The sequence below is a fragment of the Pseudopodoces humilis genome, chromosome 10 (assembly GCF_049639895.1).
Source record: "Pseudopodoces humilis isolate 2021_Gansu_Grassland_sample_001 chromosome 10, ASM4963989v1, whole genome shotgun sequence".
Lineage (NCBI taxonomy): Eukaryota > Metazoa > Chordata > Aves > Passeriformes > Paridae > Pseudopodoces > Pseudopodoces humilis.
Window position 1 is genome coordinate 782167 of NC_142209.1, and position 15168 is coordinate 797334.

Below are 15168 nucleotides of genomic sequence, written 5' to 3' on the forward strand. Positions count from 1 at the left end.
CCCTAGCAATCTGCCTTACTTCAAAGGAGTAATTCCTCAACACATCCCTATTCATTTCTCATTCTAACAATCTGTCCCAGTGTTTGGAGTTTATGGCTGGCTGACAAAGCTACAAGCCGGCAAACCCCAGCAGACTGGATGGAAGATAACATTTCAGCCAAGACATAAATTCCCTCCTTCCTGAAGCCAGTTCCTTCCCAGCAGGGAAGCAGAAGGAGAAGGTGGAGAAGAGGAAAGCTGTGGGTGGCTGGGGAGCCAGCAGGGCTGTGCACACCTGCAGGTGGTGCCGGGTGTCTGGGGAGCGCTCGTTGTCCAGGCTGTTGGCTCTCTCGTTCTGCGGCCGCACCGGCTGCCGCTCCTTCAGGGATGTGCTTCTCCCCCGGCGCCCCGTCTGCTTCCCTTCAGACCTGCTGGAGAGATGGCCTTGCATTCCCAGGGCTGGCACATTTCTGAGTGAGACACAGCCCCCAAATCCCCATCACCCCGTCTGGCAACCTCAGTAAAGTCAGCAGAAGCACTGGGGAATTCTGCACGTAGATCTGAGCTAGCTTGAGACCTGATGATTCTGCTTCTGACAGTGCACAGCACATTCCCAGGAGTCCTGGGATGACTTCCACAGCCCATGCTAACACCCACACCACCTCTCTGTTATTGCTACACCAGCATAAGAAGATTCAGCCAGACAAACTGCAGTCACACACCCCAAAGCAGCACAGAGCACCTCTGGGCATTCATTTCTCAAGTGCTCCAGACTCAAGTGCCCAAACACAAGGAGGGTGTCCTTGCAGTTCAGTGCCTTAAGGCCACCCTGAGCAACTCCTAGCACGCTGTCCATGACTTCCAGAGCAGCCCTGCAGCAGGCACAGCGCTGTCCCCCTGTACCTGGTGGATGGGATGATGAGGGACTCTGTCTTCGTGATCTTCCCGCTGGGCGGGAGCTTCTCCACAAACACATCTGGAGTGGGGAGTTCAGCCTCCTGCACCTCAGCTTGCTGGTTAGACTCCTGCAAAAACACAGGGAACAGAGTTACCAGGATCAAACCCTCCCCTCTCATCTCTGGCTGGGGCACACCGAGCCTGCCTCTTCCAGACATTCTCCTCACTGCCAAAAGGGAGAAACCAGTAGTGGCTATCTGGGGCTCCCCGTTCCCTGCTCTGCCTCACCAGGGAGCTGGAGGTGGGAAAGGTGCTCAGATGAGCTGTTTGGAACAGGCACTCTCACAGCTCAAAGCCAGGGACATGCCTCCTTGTGCAATGCAGATGAATTCATCTTACCCAAATGAGCTAGCTAAGAGAGAAAGGTGTGGGAGGAATGTCACACACCCCACATTTCCAGCAGAGCAACTTGAGCTTTGGGATTTTTACCCCAGGACCAGCTTGATTTCTGTCAATTCAGCTTAAGGTAATACTTCTGATAGAATGGCCTTGAGCATCCTTTACGTGCTCAGTAGCAAACTTTGGGTTTGGGCAAACTTCCTCAGGCTGTTTGAACAAAAGGTCAAATAGAGCATTTCACCTGCAAAAGGCTGAAAGCCAAGAACCTCCAAAGTCAGGTCAGGACTTACTGCAGCTGATGTTACCCGTGGAAGCTGTGCTGCATGTGCAGCTCTATGGACAGACAGATGCAGCCCACAGCTGACAGCCAAACTGACAGGAGGAAGGTCAACAAGTGCATTTTCAACTTACATAAGGGACAGAGTCAGAAACACTGTCGCCTCCATGTTTGGTTCCAAGACTCTTTGTCTTTTCAGGCACTTCTACCTGCTTGAGAGAAGAAAAATCCTCAGGAGGTTTAGCAGCAGCACAGTTTCCAGCCACTCTCCTCTGGGTCAGGCTGCTCAGAGGAGAAGCTGCTCCATTTAAACATCACACAGCTCTGCAGTGGGGCCAGCAGCGCTCCCTGCTCACACCAGGACTGCACATGGCAGCGTGGGATGCGGCAAAGCAACTCACAGGAGAGACAATGAAGTGCCCTGGGATGGCTCTGACACTTCCTGCCCATCCAGGAGGGAATGGAAAAGCAGCTGAGCTGGCCCTGACGGTTCCCTGTCAGCCACCAGGAAAAGTACCCCAATGACAGCAAAGAAAAGCTTCCTCCACGGAGTGCTAGAAGTCCCTAAAACTCCCAGGCAACATCTCCCATCCTGGCAGTCATTTCAGGCACAAGGGAATTTGAAGCTATTCACATCACCAGCAAGTATTCAGTACAGAACCGGAAGATGAGTTAATAACAATATTTGCATTAAAAAAAGAAAATAAAACAAAAAGCCCAAACCAGCCAAAAAAAAATCCCCAATCCCCAAAAACTCCGAACAGGCTTTCTTAGCAGAAAATTCATATCTCTGCATCCAAATCTTTGGAAGTGGTCAGGGTGCTTTAATTTTAATTTTTATTTTTTTTAATGCACTTAGAGGAACTGCAGATGGGTAACACTTGAAATGTGACTTACAGGACTTGGTGGCTCTCTCTGGCTCCTGATGCTGTGGATGCTACCAATTTCTGTCTGAGAGCTGGAGTGTGACAGTCCTTCGAAGTAAGGTCTGAACAAGGAAAGTAAAACCCATTTCTTATTACCAAAAACACACACAGAGCAAGTCCACCACATTCACAGCAAAGCAACGTGACAGTTCCCAGATCTTTCTGCTCCCCAATGGTTCCAGTAAAATAGGCTATTTTTGAAAGGAGAGGAAGGTGTCCAGGACAGCAAGAGAAGCCAGAAAGTCCAGGCACTTCTGAATCTGGCTTTTGAGTGATGTACAGCAAGCAGAATTACAGCTCCCCCCACACCCCAACACTCTGCTCCTGGGTAAGTGATTCTTGGGCTAATATGCATTTTATTTCCAGCTAGCATCTGGAATTGGCTGCCAGCCCTAGGCTCCAATTACACATTTGCTCAGTAAGATAAGGTACCACACACAATCAGATTGTGCTTCCACTCAAAAGGCAGCTCATCACATCAGGCTACAAGACTCAATTACAATGTAAGGAGCTGATTTTTTGTTGTCGTGGAAAAATCCTGCCTCAAAGCCACCAACATTTATCACATCTTCTTCAAGATATGCACACAAGAACGGGACCTACGGAGTGTCTCCCCAGGACCACACACACTAAGTTCTTATTCCAGCAATCAGCTATCCCAGAACAGTTTGCTCCTCAGCTCCAGGGAACAGGATATGAACTCTCAGTGTGTAAAATAAAACATTTTGGCTTGTCTCAAAGCAGCTGCTTCTCACATCTATTTTCAAATCCCTTCAAGGTAGGGCTTACCAACTGGTTGGTATCTTGGATTAAAGCACCATTACCATTACATGCACCAGCCCCACCATCTCCTCTGCTGTCCCAGCCCATCCTTGACATCTTCTGCCTCACTGACAGGGAACAGGTCTCTCCAGACTCAGAACCTATTCTTAGCCCAACGAGGTTATTCAGCATTAATGAGGCTATAATGACACCTGATAATTAGCAGATTTGGCAGATGCTGCACTGACCAGCTGCAGTGGTCAGTGCCAGAACTCTTTATTTCACAGCCATCACACACTGAGAGCCTGAGCATGCAAGCACACCCCAGCCAGAAGCAGGAGTGCAGCTCAGTCTCACGTTTCCAGTCCTCACTGAGCAGAGATGTGACGCGGCTCTGTTAGCTCAGGGCTCTGCATCTGCTGGAGACCCTGAGCCAGCACCCTCAGCTCAGCTCCACAGCGCTGGGACTGACCCCCATGAGCTCTTCAAGAACAGGCTTGAGCATATCCACTGCAGTCAGTGCCTCTGGGCCCTGAGGAATTCATTTGTTTCCTGCAGCTCTGCCTCCTTAATCCCTGCAAAGACTTTCTTTGCACACAGAGTGTTATTACAAGAAAGGTCTTTCCATAAAGACAGAGTGCCTTGTTCATCCTGTCTCTACTTCTGCCTTAGCACACACTTCCTTCCTGTCTCTACTACCTCTTCAAAACCCTGTGAACAGTTCAATTCTCTGCCTGCCACCAATTCCTTCCCTGTTCCCAGGTGGCAGGGCAGCAGAACATCTGCAAAGGGAACAAGGAAGACCTGAGGCTGGAGGGAAGTCAGACCCCACACACACTGCCTCTAGATCACAAGCTGTCATTCCCATTCAACACCACCACGTCAAGAGGGGAAAAAAGGGCATGGAAGGGTGGGAATAAAACCATCATCTGACACTGTACATGGTCTCTTTCTGGCCCAACATAAACTGCCTCACACTTACTTTAACTTTGGCTTTGGAGTGCTCAAGACACTGTCATCATCCTCCATTTCTGGCCCACTGTCACTGGGGTTCTCTATATCCAGCGTGTCATACAGAAGGTCCAAATCCTCCTCCACCTCTGGAACATGCTCTGCTGGGTCCTGCTCTGAATCCAGAACCTGCACAGGACAGAAACAGGTATCACCAGCTCTGCTGGGAGCCAGACTGATCCCACATCACCCCAGCTCCCCCCATGACTGCAGTACACCAAGTCCTGGGAGTCAGATTCTATTCCTGGTGCTAGGATACTATATCCAAGGAACACTCAGCATATGAGAAATGCTTGTCCTGGATCAAGCTTGTCAATGCCTGGTTAAGCAGGAGTTACATATTGGACTGGGCATCCATGAGCGTGCCATTTAACCATTGGTTATGCCCATTGTTCAACCCTATTCTGTAAATAAAGCTTTAAAAAGGCTCCAAAAGAGTCTCAGCTTTCCCAGAACCAGTACAAAAGTCCAGTATTCCCAACAGTGTAGCCTGACTTGGGTTTTACTGAAAAAGCTGCCCTGACACTTCCTGATTTGATACCCAAAAATGTCCACAGGAGGCGCCTGAAACCTGGACGAGGATCCACTGCCACCAAAAAAACTCCTCACACCAAAGCTGCTTTCCTCATACCCCGGAGCAAGCAGGGGCTGTGCCCAGTCCAGAGCTTGCTTTTTGAGTGGCAGCTCCAGAAAAGCTGCCTGAGCTCTCAGCTGTGGGTGCTGACCCTGCCCAGCTCACTTGGGAAGAACAGCAAAGCTCACAGGACTGCTGGGAAGAGTAAGGGAGCACGAGGAGTTACTCACTCCTTCCCACAAGCCACAGAATCAGCACCCAGCCAGCCAGCCAAAGGAGATGTTAACTGGTTTTGTATTAGACACTTCATGTTACACAGTTCCTTGGGCTTTGGAGCCGTTTCATCCTTTTCAGCTCTGACCAAGCAGCTGACTCTTGTGCACTGAGCTCCTTATCCAGGTTTTTCATGCCTTGCCTGGCTCCTCTAGTAAGATGATCAAAAAGGCTGGGCTTTAACTTCACAAGCTACATGCACCATTTGGACTATTTGCCTTTGAACAGGTCAAAGATAATTTCAAAGCGATCTGCAGAACCAACGGGCACGCACACAGCGGCCAAAACCTGCTTTTGATAAAACTCCATCTAGAAAATGTTTGCTGAGATTTACAAGCTGGCCCTGAAGCCTCCCTGCAAGGCCAGGGTGTAAGGAAAGGTCACACCCACTGTGGAGCTGAAAGCAAAATGAAGGGAACAAGAGGAAACAGGGGAATGCTCCTGAAGACTAAAGCAAGATGCACCAAGCAAGGCAGGAGGGTTTACAGAAAGAATTGCTCACCTCATCAGACACTTTAAACCTCTTCAGCAATGCCACAACCTTCTGTTTGAAGTTTTGTTGCTGCAAGTTAAAGACACTTTTACATAAGTAAAGCATTAAGTGAGCTGTTTTCTCCCAGCCTGCAAGAAGCCAGGCACATCTGACACTGGTGCTGTTCAAAATCAAACAACACCTGGCACCACAGACCACCCCTCTGCTGTTCTTACACTGAAATCAGCTTTTCCACACCTATGATAATTTCATTACACCAACTGGTGGGTCCCACTCCAGTGAACACTATAAATGTGAAAGATGGCACTCCACTTTTGGTTGGGTAATAATTTTTATCCGCTAGATCACCTCCCTGTGCCTTTTTGATGTATTCCTGGAAAACACCTGACAGTTTCTGATTCTTAACAAGGGTGAGCCAACATAGACAACTACCCACTGACCCCAAGAACAAATATGATTTTTGCCACCAAAGCATGGGGTGTTTTTTTTTTGCAGGAGTTTGCATGGCAGGTTGATTTATTCCACCAGCAGCACTGGTGAAAAGCTGTGGCACTTATCCTCAGCGCTTGCCCCATCACACAAATGTTTCTCAAGTTGTACTCCCAGATCCTGGGCACAGCAGGAACCAAGGCCAGAACAACACAAGGCAAACTGCTGCACTTCCTTTGTGCTTGCTCACCCCCAGGTGCTCCCCCTTTTGCAGGATCCAACAGCTGAGGTTTGCCAGGAGCTGCCCAGCCCTTCTCTGCACATTCTCAGGAAGACAAGAAGGGCCCAGGTCTAAGTGCTGGTACAGAACATTTGAGGTGGCATCCTTGTTTCAGGAGGAAAAGGAGAAGGAAATGGCTGGCACCAGGCCAGTGTGAGGTGAAGAAAGCTGCTCACTCTCCTGAGCTCTTGTGTGTCCAATTGCCTACTCCCAACTGTGGCCTCAGACACTTCACCCAGACCCCAAACTGCACCCTTTATCTCTGAACTCCTATCCTGCAGCTGCAGCCACCTTCTGGACAGCTGAAGCTTAGGTGGAATAAATCCACCACACTCTCCCAAGACAGCCCTGTTTCTTCCCCCAGTGCACCCCTGAGGCTGAGATGCTCTCACAATAGTGGAAGTTCTCCTCTGGCTCAGGGTGTCAAGCAAAACCATCCATGACAACACCTGGGACAGTTCAGCAGCCCCTGGAGGGGACACTCAGCGTGCAGCAGCTAAGGTGACATGGCAAGAGCTGTCTGCTGGCCTGAATGGTTTCTCAGGGAGGAGATCTGGTTGGGAGCTGGGCTAGTATTAACATAACCAAACCCAGTTTTGCACCTGCTGGAGACTCAGCATCAGTTCAGAGTCAGGGAATTCCTATTACAAGTTCCTTGCTTTATAACCAAATGTTGGATTTTGTCCTGCCTGGTCACTGATGCTTCAAAGCAATACAGACACCAAGGATAGGAACTAGCACCCTCCTGCTCTCACAGGAAGGATCCTGATAGTGACAGATTCAGGTCAAAACAGGGTTCATTTCAGACCTCACCAAAACATGGGTTTCAGAAACAGCCTTAGGCCATGGCGTGGTGAAGCACAAGTCCCTGCTCCACACAAGTGCAGCTTTGCAGGCACACTCATGCTTGTGTGGGAGGGTGGACAGCCACATGCATCTTTCTAAAGCTTATATATATATATATATATATAAATCATATCCAGCTACTTCTTTTGCCTCAGCACCACATGCACCACCTGAATTTTATCCATCAAGCTCCAACCCCTGACTAAGTCGCTTCATCTGGAGAACCTCCTGCTGGCTTCTCCCATGCAGAGCACAAATAGAAGAGCTTTCCTTCACTTAGAGCTACTTCCAGGACTGACACGAGCATGGATCCTGCACTGGCTTCCTCATGGGGGTGGAATTTCATATACTTGCACGATTCTTGTGCTCACTCAGGACATGCACACACCTGGGATGGCCCCACTGCCTGAACTGGCTGTTTTTTCTAGCTCTTCACATGCTGTGACCATTGCCCCAAGCTCCATGCTGGGCCAGCATGTCTGGTCTCCCAGAGGCCACATGCACTGCACATCCTGGCCAAACCCCAGCAGTGTTAGTAAAACTAATTTCCACCGACCCTGGTTATGGACGTCGTTCTTACTATCGATCTCCGCTGCTTCTTGGGCTTCCCCATCTCGTACTCATCATCATCCAAATCCTGAACAGAAAGAGGATTCCTGTGTTACCTTCGTGACTCTGAGACACACGAGCATTTAAGTGCTAAAAATGTTCCTTCCAGGAAGATGAACCTGCTGCTCTGTCTTCCAGGCATCCAGCACTTGCCTCAATTGCAGTTATGACAGTAGAGGGAAAAGGAAGCGAGACAGGTCTGCAGGGACAGGAGTAACAGCTTGGAGAAGCAAAACAGCCCTAGTCCTACATTCAAGGAACAAGGACAGTCACAGCCCCACATTTTGGTGGGTCCCTCTCTCAGGACCCTCTGACAGGTGAAAGGCAGATGATGCCAGAGTTTGAAGGCAAGTTAGACCCAAACTCCAAAGCATTTCACATTAAGTTGGGGGATCCTCCATCCTATTGTGCAAAAGGTATTAAAGACTAAAGGCTGTCCCAGACCCCACTGGCTCTTTAATTACAGCTGGGATCCAGTTGGGCTCTTTGAATCCAATGAGCTCTGCAGAAGCAATCAAATGACTCCCTGACCATTAGGCAGAGAAGCACAAGGATGCCAATGCTTTTTTCACAGAGCTCAAGTGTGAACACGTGAACAGAGATAAATCACAGCATGGGAGAAGGAAGGGGTTACTGTGCAGGCCTTCTCCACTGCAGCTGAACACTTGGGAACAGTCTCGTGCTGGGGTGCTTTAGGCAGAGAAATTGGCTTTTGGTTTCAAGCAGGAGCTGGGAGTGCACGTGCTCCACTGAGCCCTCACAGGGAGAAGCCATGCCCTGAACAGTACCTGGCCCTGCACGGCATCATCACTGGCCTCCTGCTCAGAAGAGAAGCTCTCGTACTCTTCCTCGGAATAGTTGTCTGAAAGGGAAGGAAAGAGGGGAGAGATCCTGTGAAACTCCTTCAAGGTGAGGGCACGGTCTCATCTCAGGAGCAGAAAGGGCCAGCTAAGGCACAAATCAGGAAAGGAGGCACACAAGGAGAAGATAAGCTAGCAGGCATCTCTCGGTGCTAGAACCAGTGAGATGGGAATTGTCTGGAGGAAAGGAATGAGGAGAAACACACCCAGTAAGAAGGAAGGACCAGGACACAGATAAGGCTCCTCCTCCCTTTACCCTGGAAAGAACCAACCACCTGGCAGACAGCAGCAAGTCAAGAGGTTCCTCCACAAGGGAAATGACTTTTCCCCCTAACGTGGGCATAACTGATGTAAAGGGGCAGGTAAAGCATGACAGAGTCTAAAACCTTTATGGAAATGACCCTTCAGGTGAGCTGCCCAGCCCCAGGTAACAACACACAAACACCTACGTGCGCTGCCTTCAGCAGGTCACTCTTGCAGCTGTGAGCAGAAGGCTGGCACCACATAAAAACATCATCACAAGTCTGAACCCACTGACCCCCCCAGACAGTGCACACAACACCATGGATTTACACTCACTAAGCCATTCATCCCCAGCAAAACATGCTGCAGGTTTGCAGCTCTCATCTGCAGCTAATGAAATTTACTGTAGAATACTTAAAGGAAAAAGAAGATGGAAGAGTAGCTTAAATGTGAATCTCCTGAATACAGCACTGATAGCCAGGTGAGAAGCTCTCAAAACACCCCCCAGTAATGCTGGGAGAGCACTGGTGAGGACACAGCCAAGTGTGGATGGCTCAGGTGTGGTGTGGCATGCAGGAGAAGCTCTGACAATTCGATCCCCCACTCCTGTCACACTCCCTGCTTACACAGCAACACTTCTGCAGAGTGGGGTTTCTCTGCTCTGATCCCCTACAGACACAGCAACTTGTGCAAACCAGTCCTCATTTGTCCCTGCATCCAGGCCCAGGTGGGGTTTGATTCCTCTAGTTCAGGAAGACACTGATCCTCAGAGAATGTGGCTGGACTCTTACCTGTAGACTTGATTTTCTGGCTGGCCTGCATGGTGCTGTCTTCATGGTCGATTGGCTGACTTGACAAGGAGAAGATCCAGATTTCTGCAACCTTCACTGGAGCCTCTTTGATGTTGCTGAAAAGGCTCAGAACCTGCCCACCTTCTGTAGGGTGCTGCATGACCTGGGACAGAAATGAAGCAGCACCAATCTGCATTTAAATGTATTTAAACTTGCATCATTTGCATACTACAAGAGTTATTTATGTTAATGGACTTACTCTACATTTCCAAGACCTTGTAACCACAGCAGCAACACACAAGGCTAGTTGAGATTTTATCTGACTACTAATGAAAGTGATGGAAGGAAACAAAAAACGTTCTGAGCTTAACAGCTGATTAGCTCATCCTTGAAGCAGAGTGCTCCTCTACCTCATTACTAGGCATTTGCTTCCCCAGCACAGTACTGATCTAAATTATCAAGTTACCCACCTTCTGAAAACCTAATGAAGTAACTTAATTTTGTCTTAAAACTCAGCAAAAGAGCCAGTGAAAGTGAAAATTCTTGGTGAGATACAGATGTAAAGTGCTTCCTAAAGCAGAATATCCCTGCTCTAGAGAGCTGACAGACGAATCTCAGAGGAACTGGCCACCTCCCTGGGACAGTGAAGCAGCAGGTGATGAAAAACAAGTCAGTGGTGGAGGCAGAGGGACCTCTTGGTGCAAGTTCCTCCTTCCTTTGCCACTCCCAGCTCAGAGGTTTGTCCCCAGAATCTTGTGTTCTTCTCTTGCCCCACCAGAGTGAGCGAGCACATCCCCTCAGCTGCCCATCAGCTTCCCAGCACACACCAGGCTGCTGTCAGCTCCTCACAGGGACCTGAGCAGACCTGAGCTGATGAGGAACATATGTCCCCCTGCCCTGAAACTGCTCACTCTCAACTCCAATTCACTGCTTTGTTTCAACAGCTTAAGAGAACTTTTTATATATATTTTTTTTTTTTTAAGAAATGAGTCAGTGGAGTTTTGGGGTCATCATCCTATAAACTCCAAAGGGGAGGGGTGGGCCTGTTTTCCTGAAGACTTCAGTTTCATAAATATTCCAGATGAGCTGGAGAGCAACTATTTCCTAACATGGTGAACCTTTGAACATTTTTGACCTTCTAACCCCAGTCAGCTGACATTACAAACAGACATAAGAAAAACCACATGTAGCTGCAGCAAATGCCCAACACTCAGAAGCTGACCGATGACTCTAATTAATGGGCCCACATGTTTTCTGCCTTACAGCAGTATTTACTTTCCAGTTGTCCAACAAATCAAACAGTACAGGAAAAATGTTAGCTGCACCACCACACATTTGGCCAACTCAAATAAGGAGCTCACCATTCGCTGCAGGACTGAGGGAAGCTGCACTCACTCAAGAAAAGCAGTTTTCAGAGTGAATTATTTAATACAGTAATAACTCACCACAGCACAACACTAGCTTATTTTGGATAAAAGGCATTTGTTGACAGAATGCAGTCTGATGAAAAATATTGGTGTTAAACTGAACTTGCTACTGCTAAGCCCATTTCTAAACATTCAGACACTGAAACAGCAGAGATTAAACAGGGCATGAAATAACAAAGCGTGGAGCTATGCCATTCAGAAAGCCTTTGTGAATAATTTATCCATACTTGACTCCAGCATTAATTTTATCATTTACTTCTCATGAATAGAGCTCCACCTAAACTACCAACAGCCATGAAATAACAATGGCCAAGGGTTTCTCAATCAAAATGAAAGAAATGACTTCATCCTGAACTCTCATACTGTGGCACTGAGAAGCACAGCAAATCTTGATTTAACTTTACCACTTCTCAGGGTTGGAAGGCTTGCCCAAGTAACTCTGTCTCTTTCTGCACTTTTGATCTGGACCCCCTAACTCTAATAAAGCCACAAAAAAAATAACAAAACCCTCAAAAGGTCACGAGCTATCCTTGTGGAAGCTTTAGCTATTAAGATACGAGGCAGGAAACGCTCAATATTATTACTCAGTAATAAAATCTGGTTGAAATATTGCCCTGTGAATATTGATTACAGCTATGAAGACAGCTATGTGAAACCCTGCCAGGTACTCCTCAATGAGGAAAGGGACAACAGTGGGTTTGGAGAGGAGGGCAGGTGTGTAAACAGAGCAGGTGAAGAGCAGCTCACCTCAGCCATGTTGATGCACCCCACAGCCAGGGTCTTGTAGCCTAAAATGGTTCGGTTCTTGTACCTCTTCCGCCGCTGCAGCATGATCTGGAGCTTGTTGCCTTCTCTCTTCAAGAAGTGAGGGTACTGAGGTGGGGAACACAGTGGAAAAGTTCATTTTGCTTCTTGGCAGTATTTCCCAAGCTTCATGGATAAGCTCCATTCCTAAGGAGCACCAACCCCTGGGCTTTCCTGAGTGCCTGCAGCTCCCTCACACTCGGGGAGCAATTCTTCATAATCCCACCAAAGGCTTCAGCCCTGCCCAAACAGCTCAGACAGGCGCTCCAAAAACACATCCAGGCACCCAGAGCAGCAGCTCAGCTTGGGAAGGGCTGGTCCCAGGGAGATGAGCAGCCCCAGGAGATGCTTTCCCCAACAGCTAAATGGAGGGTGCCCAGAACCGGGGCCCGAGGTGCTGGACAGGGACAGCCACAGACCCCCAGACTCTTGGCAGGACGCTGCCCTCCCTCCAGCACAGTTCTCAACTTGTATTTTAAATACAATATAAAATTGTATTTTAAGTAATTAAGTAAAAAAAAAAAACAAACTGTCCTACTGCCAGGTTATGTTGCAAAGACATAAATCCTCCCAAGACACGTTCCATACAAGAAAATGCATTTGTTTATACACCTCCTCTAGAAAGTCCCCAGGAAGAGAAAGCTGTGAAGCAGAGACTATTAGGGAATGAGTAGGGCTGACCATAACCACGAGGGAGCTGTGCAGAAGAAGGAAAATCTTCAAGAAAAGATAAAGCTTCACCAGTTCTCATCCCAAGAGGAGAGGAGACTGGGAAACGTGCTCCAAATATACAACATAGTACTAAACAACCAGCAGACAGGAGAACCTGATTGCTGGGATCTCAAAGAGGATATTCCCAAGTGAAGGATGCTTCTCTTGCAGGGAAGAACTACTTTCTTTTTTTTTTTCCTTGGGACATTATGAAAATTAACTTCCTGCCCATCAAAACACTTGATAAAATCAAATAGCAAGCACCACCAGAAACCCCTGAGATATTAATTTGCAGTCCAGAGCAAGCCTGACTGCTCTGCAGGGAGCTGGGAGCAGTGGCCACCCAAACAAGAAGAATACTAATTAGCTGATTGCCCTGCAAGGGTAACATCTCCTGCTCATTGCCCGAGGTAGAGGCATTGCAGAAGAGAGGAACAACAAAAACAACCTCAAAGCACACAGAGCCTGTGACTCTACAGATGTGCAACATCCCTAAAGAAGGACTGAAGGAAATTACTGGAGACAAGAGGCAGGAGGAGATCAAAAAGCCAGAGGCACCTTTCACATCCAAATTTACTATTTCCTTGCTTCTGGAGCCATTCTACACGTTGGAAGGGCAGCAGGGAAGAGGGAGTCCTTGCTCTCAGTTCAAAGCATTTGAGCCACACCAAGGCTGCTTAAGTACAAACCAAGAACTGAAGTGCCAGGTCCCCCTCAGTCCCAGGCCAGCCCAGTTTGAATGTGTCCAGTGTTCTGGCATTAAACTGAACAGCTCAAGTCCATAGATGTACAAGTTTCTGCTTTTCTCAGGTGTGCTGCCTGGCCACCTCTGATGAGCAGGAACAGAGACACTCAGGCCATTCCGCTCCCCCATTTAAAGCAAGGCCCTCCAGAAGAAAAAACAAGCTATTTGCACAGTCCAGCTCTTTTTAACACCAGCCATGACTTATCAACTCTACAGAATTGCTTCAACGCGAATTTTCCAGTGATTGTCAGTCTGTGACAGAGATTGGAGAGAAAAACATTTTGGCTCAAAGCATTTGAAAGCTTTTAGAGGGAGCACCAAACACCTCAAGGCACCTCTGAGGGGTGAGAAAACACACACACCAGAACAGTGAGAGTCAGGGCAAGACTTTTTCTGAAGCCCCAGTGATGTAATCTCTCCCATCTGGAAAACTTTATTAGATTAAAGACAGGAATTAAGTGCAGAGCTCTTAATTAATGCCAGAGAGCTGCTTGGAATATCTGGGGAATTTCCTGGGTTCTGTGAACCCACAGAAGTGTGGGTCAGGAGAAGCAGACATTCCAGCAGCTCACCTGCCAGAAGAGCTGCTGCTGGATTAGCTTTAGCCCTGGCTAGGAGGGGAAGCAGGACTGACTCCAGTCTCACTCAGCTGTGTAACAGCAGCAGGAAACTCCTGCCTGCAGTTTGAGCAGAGGTCTGCCAGGCACCAGGGGCTGCTCACTGTTGTGCCAGCCAGGAGAACACCCCTAGCCCAGCCCTGACAAGGGAAAACTCTGTGCAAAGGACAAGAATGTCACCCAGGAGAGGAACTGAGCAGGCAGTGACTGAAGGTACAACAGGATGCAAATCCAGGCAGGCAGCACAAAGGCATGGAGCTGACAGTGCAATATGGAGATACTGACTGCTGCAAGACAGCAAAACCTTGCTCTGTGACACCCACATGCTTTTACTTTGTGGCCCATCACCACTCTCAAATATATTCCAGGCACTAAATTCAGATTGTAGCTGAATTAAGCTACAGTTGTTAGCTAGAAGTAGCTTTCAGCCATTGTCCAATTAAGCAGCAGTAAAAGTTGCCATAAAAATCCAGCTGTGCCCTTTCAAGAATGCTGCCCAGGCCTTACTGCATCCAAGACCACCAACCCTTCCAGCAGTCTGAGACCACATCTCTGCTTTAGCTCACTCACCTCTGCTAAGGGCTGTGTCACAGAACTCCTGTCCCCTGTTGTGGCTCAATTCCCAGCCCCAGTTAAAGGCAGTGCTCTGCATCCTGCTGCAGCACAGCTCTGAGCCCCAGAAAAAAACCCCAAACACTGTAATCCCAATTAATTCCAAAAAGATCTGCTCCTTGCTGACACAGGACTGGCAGAGGGAGACCTGGCTTGTCTTACAGCTTTGCTCCCAACCAGGAAAGCTGCAGCCACAGGATGCAGGTGTGGATATTCCTGGCATGCAGCTTGGCTCTTCCTGCTCACAGAAGAGGGGATGCAGTGCTGCAGTTAACCCAGCCATCTGCCTGGGCAGCTGCAGGGTTAGCATCTGTCTGCAAGGAAACCTCACCTGCTTCAGCTCTGCACAGGTCTAGTAACATCCATCATCCTTCTCCTTACCAGATCAAAGTCCTGAAGTCAAGATCTAACCAACAGTCACAGAACAAAGTTAATCCAGATACTGGAGGCTCCTGAGGTCTGTCTGGCTCTGCTCTATGCATGCAGGATCCTCTCACTTTCAGCAAGCCAGCCCTCATTCACCTTATTTCCCTGCTCAGGAGGCAGCACCAGGGCAGCAGGCTTTGAAGAAAAGAGGAACCACAAAATGCAGTTGCTGCAATT

The 15168-nt window shown here is 48.4% G+C and overlaps 1 protein-coding gene across 7 annotated transcripts in view; it reads right to left on the bottom strand.

Moving 5' to 3' along the window:
• The window catches only part of PACS2 (phosphofurin acidic cluster sorting protein 2), a 76320-nt gene that overhangs the window by 30297 nt on the left and 30855 nt on the right, over nucleotides 1-15168 (bottom strand). The window contains exons 4-13 of one of the 7 annotated variants that reach the window (XM_014257589.2): nucleotides 11824-11949; nucleotides 9650-9812; nucleotides 8544-8617; nucleotides 7727-7783; nucleotides 5601-5660; nucleotides 4223-4380; nucleotides 2450-2540; nucleotides 1687-1761; nucleotides 883-1004; nucleotides 275-407 (exon numbers count right to left, since the gene is read on the bottom strand). In XM_014257589.2, coding sequence (XP_014113064.2) covers nucleotides 275-407; nucleotides 883-1004; nucleotides 1687-1761; nucleotides 2450-2540; nucleotides 4223-4380; nucleotides 5601-5660; nucleotides 7727-7783; nucleotides 8544-8617; nucleotides 9650-9812; nucleotides 11824-11949 — 1059 coding nt within the window. Of the gene's footprint in view, nucleotides 1-274; nucleotides 411-882; nucleotides 1005-1686; nucleotides 1765-2449; nucleotides 2541-4222; nucleotides 4381-5600; nucleotides 5661-7702; nucleotides 7784-8543; nucleotides 8618-9649; nucleotides 9813-11823; nucleotides 11950-15168 lie in introns of all 7 variants that reach the window. The other 6 variants (XM_088060185.1, XM_088060184.1, XM_005528648.3 and 3 more) reach the window with 6 other exon arrangements.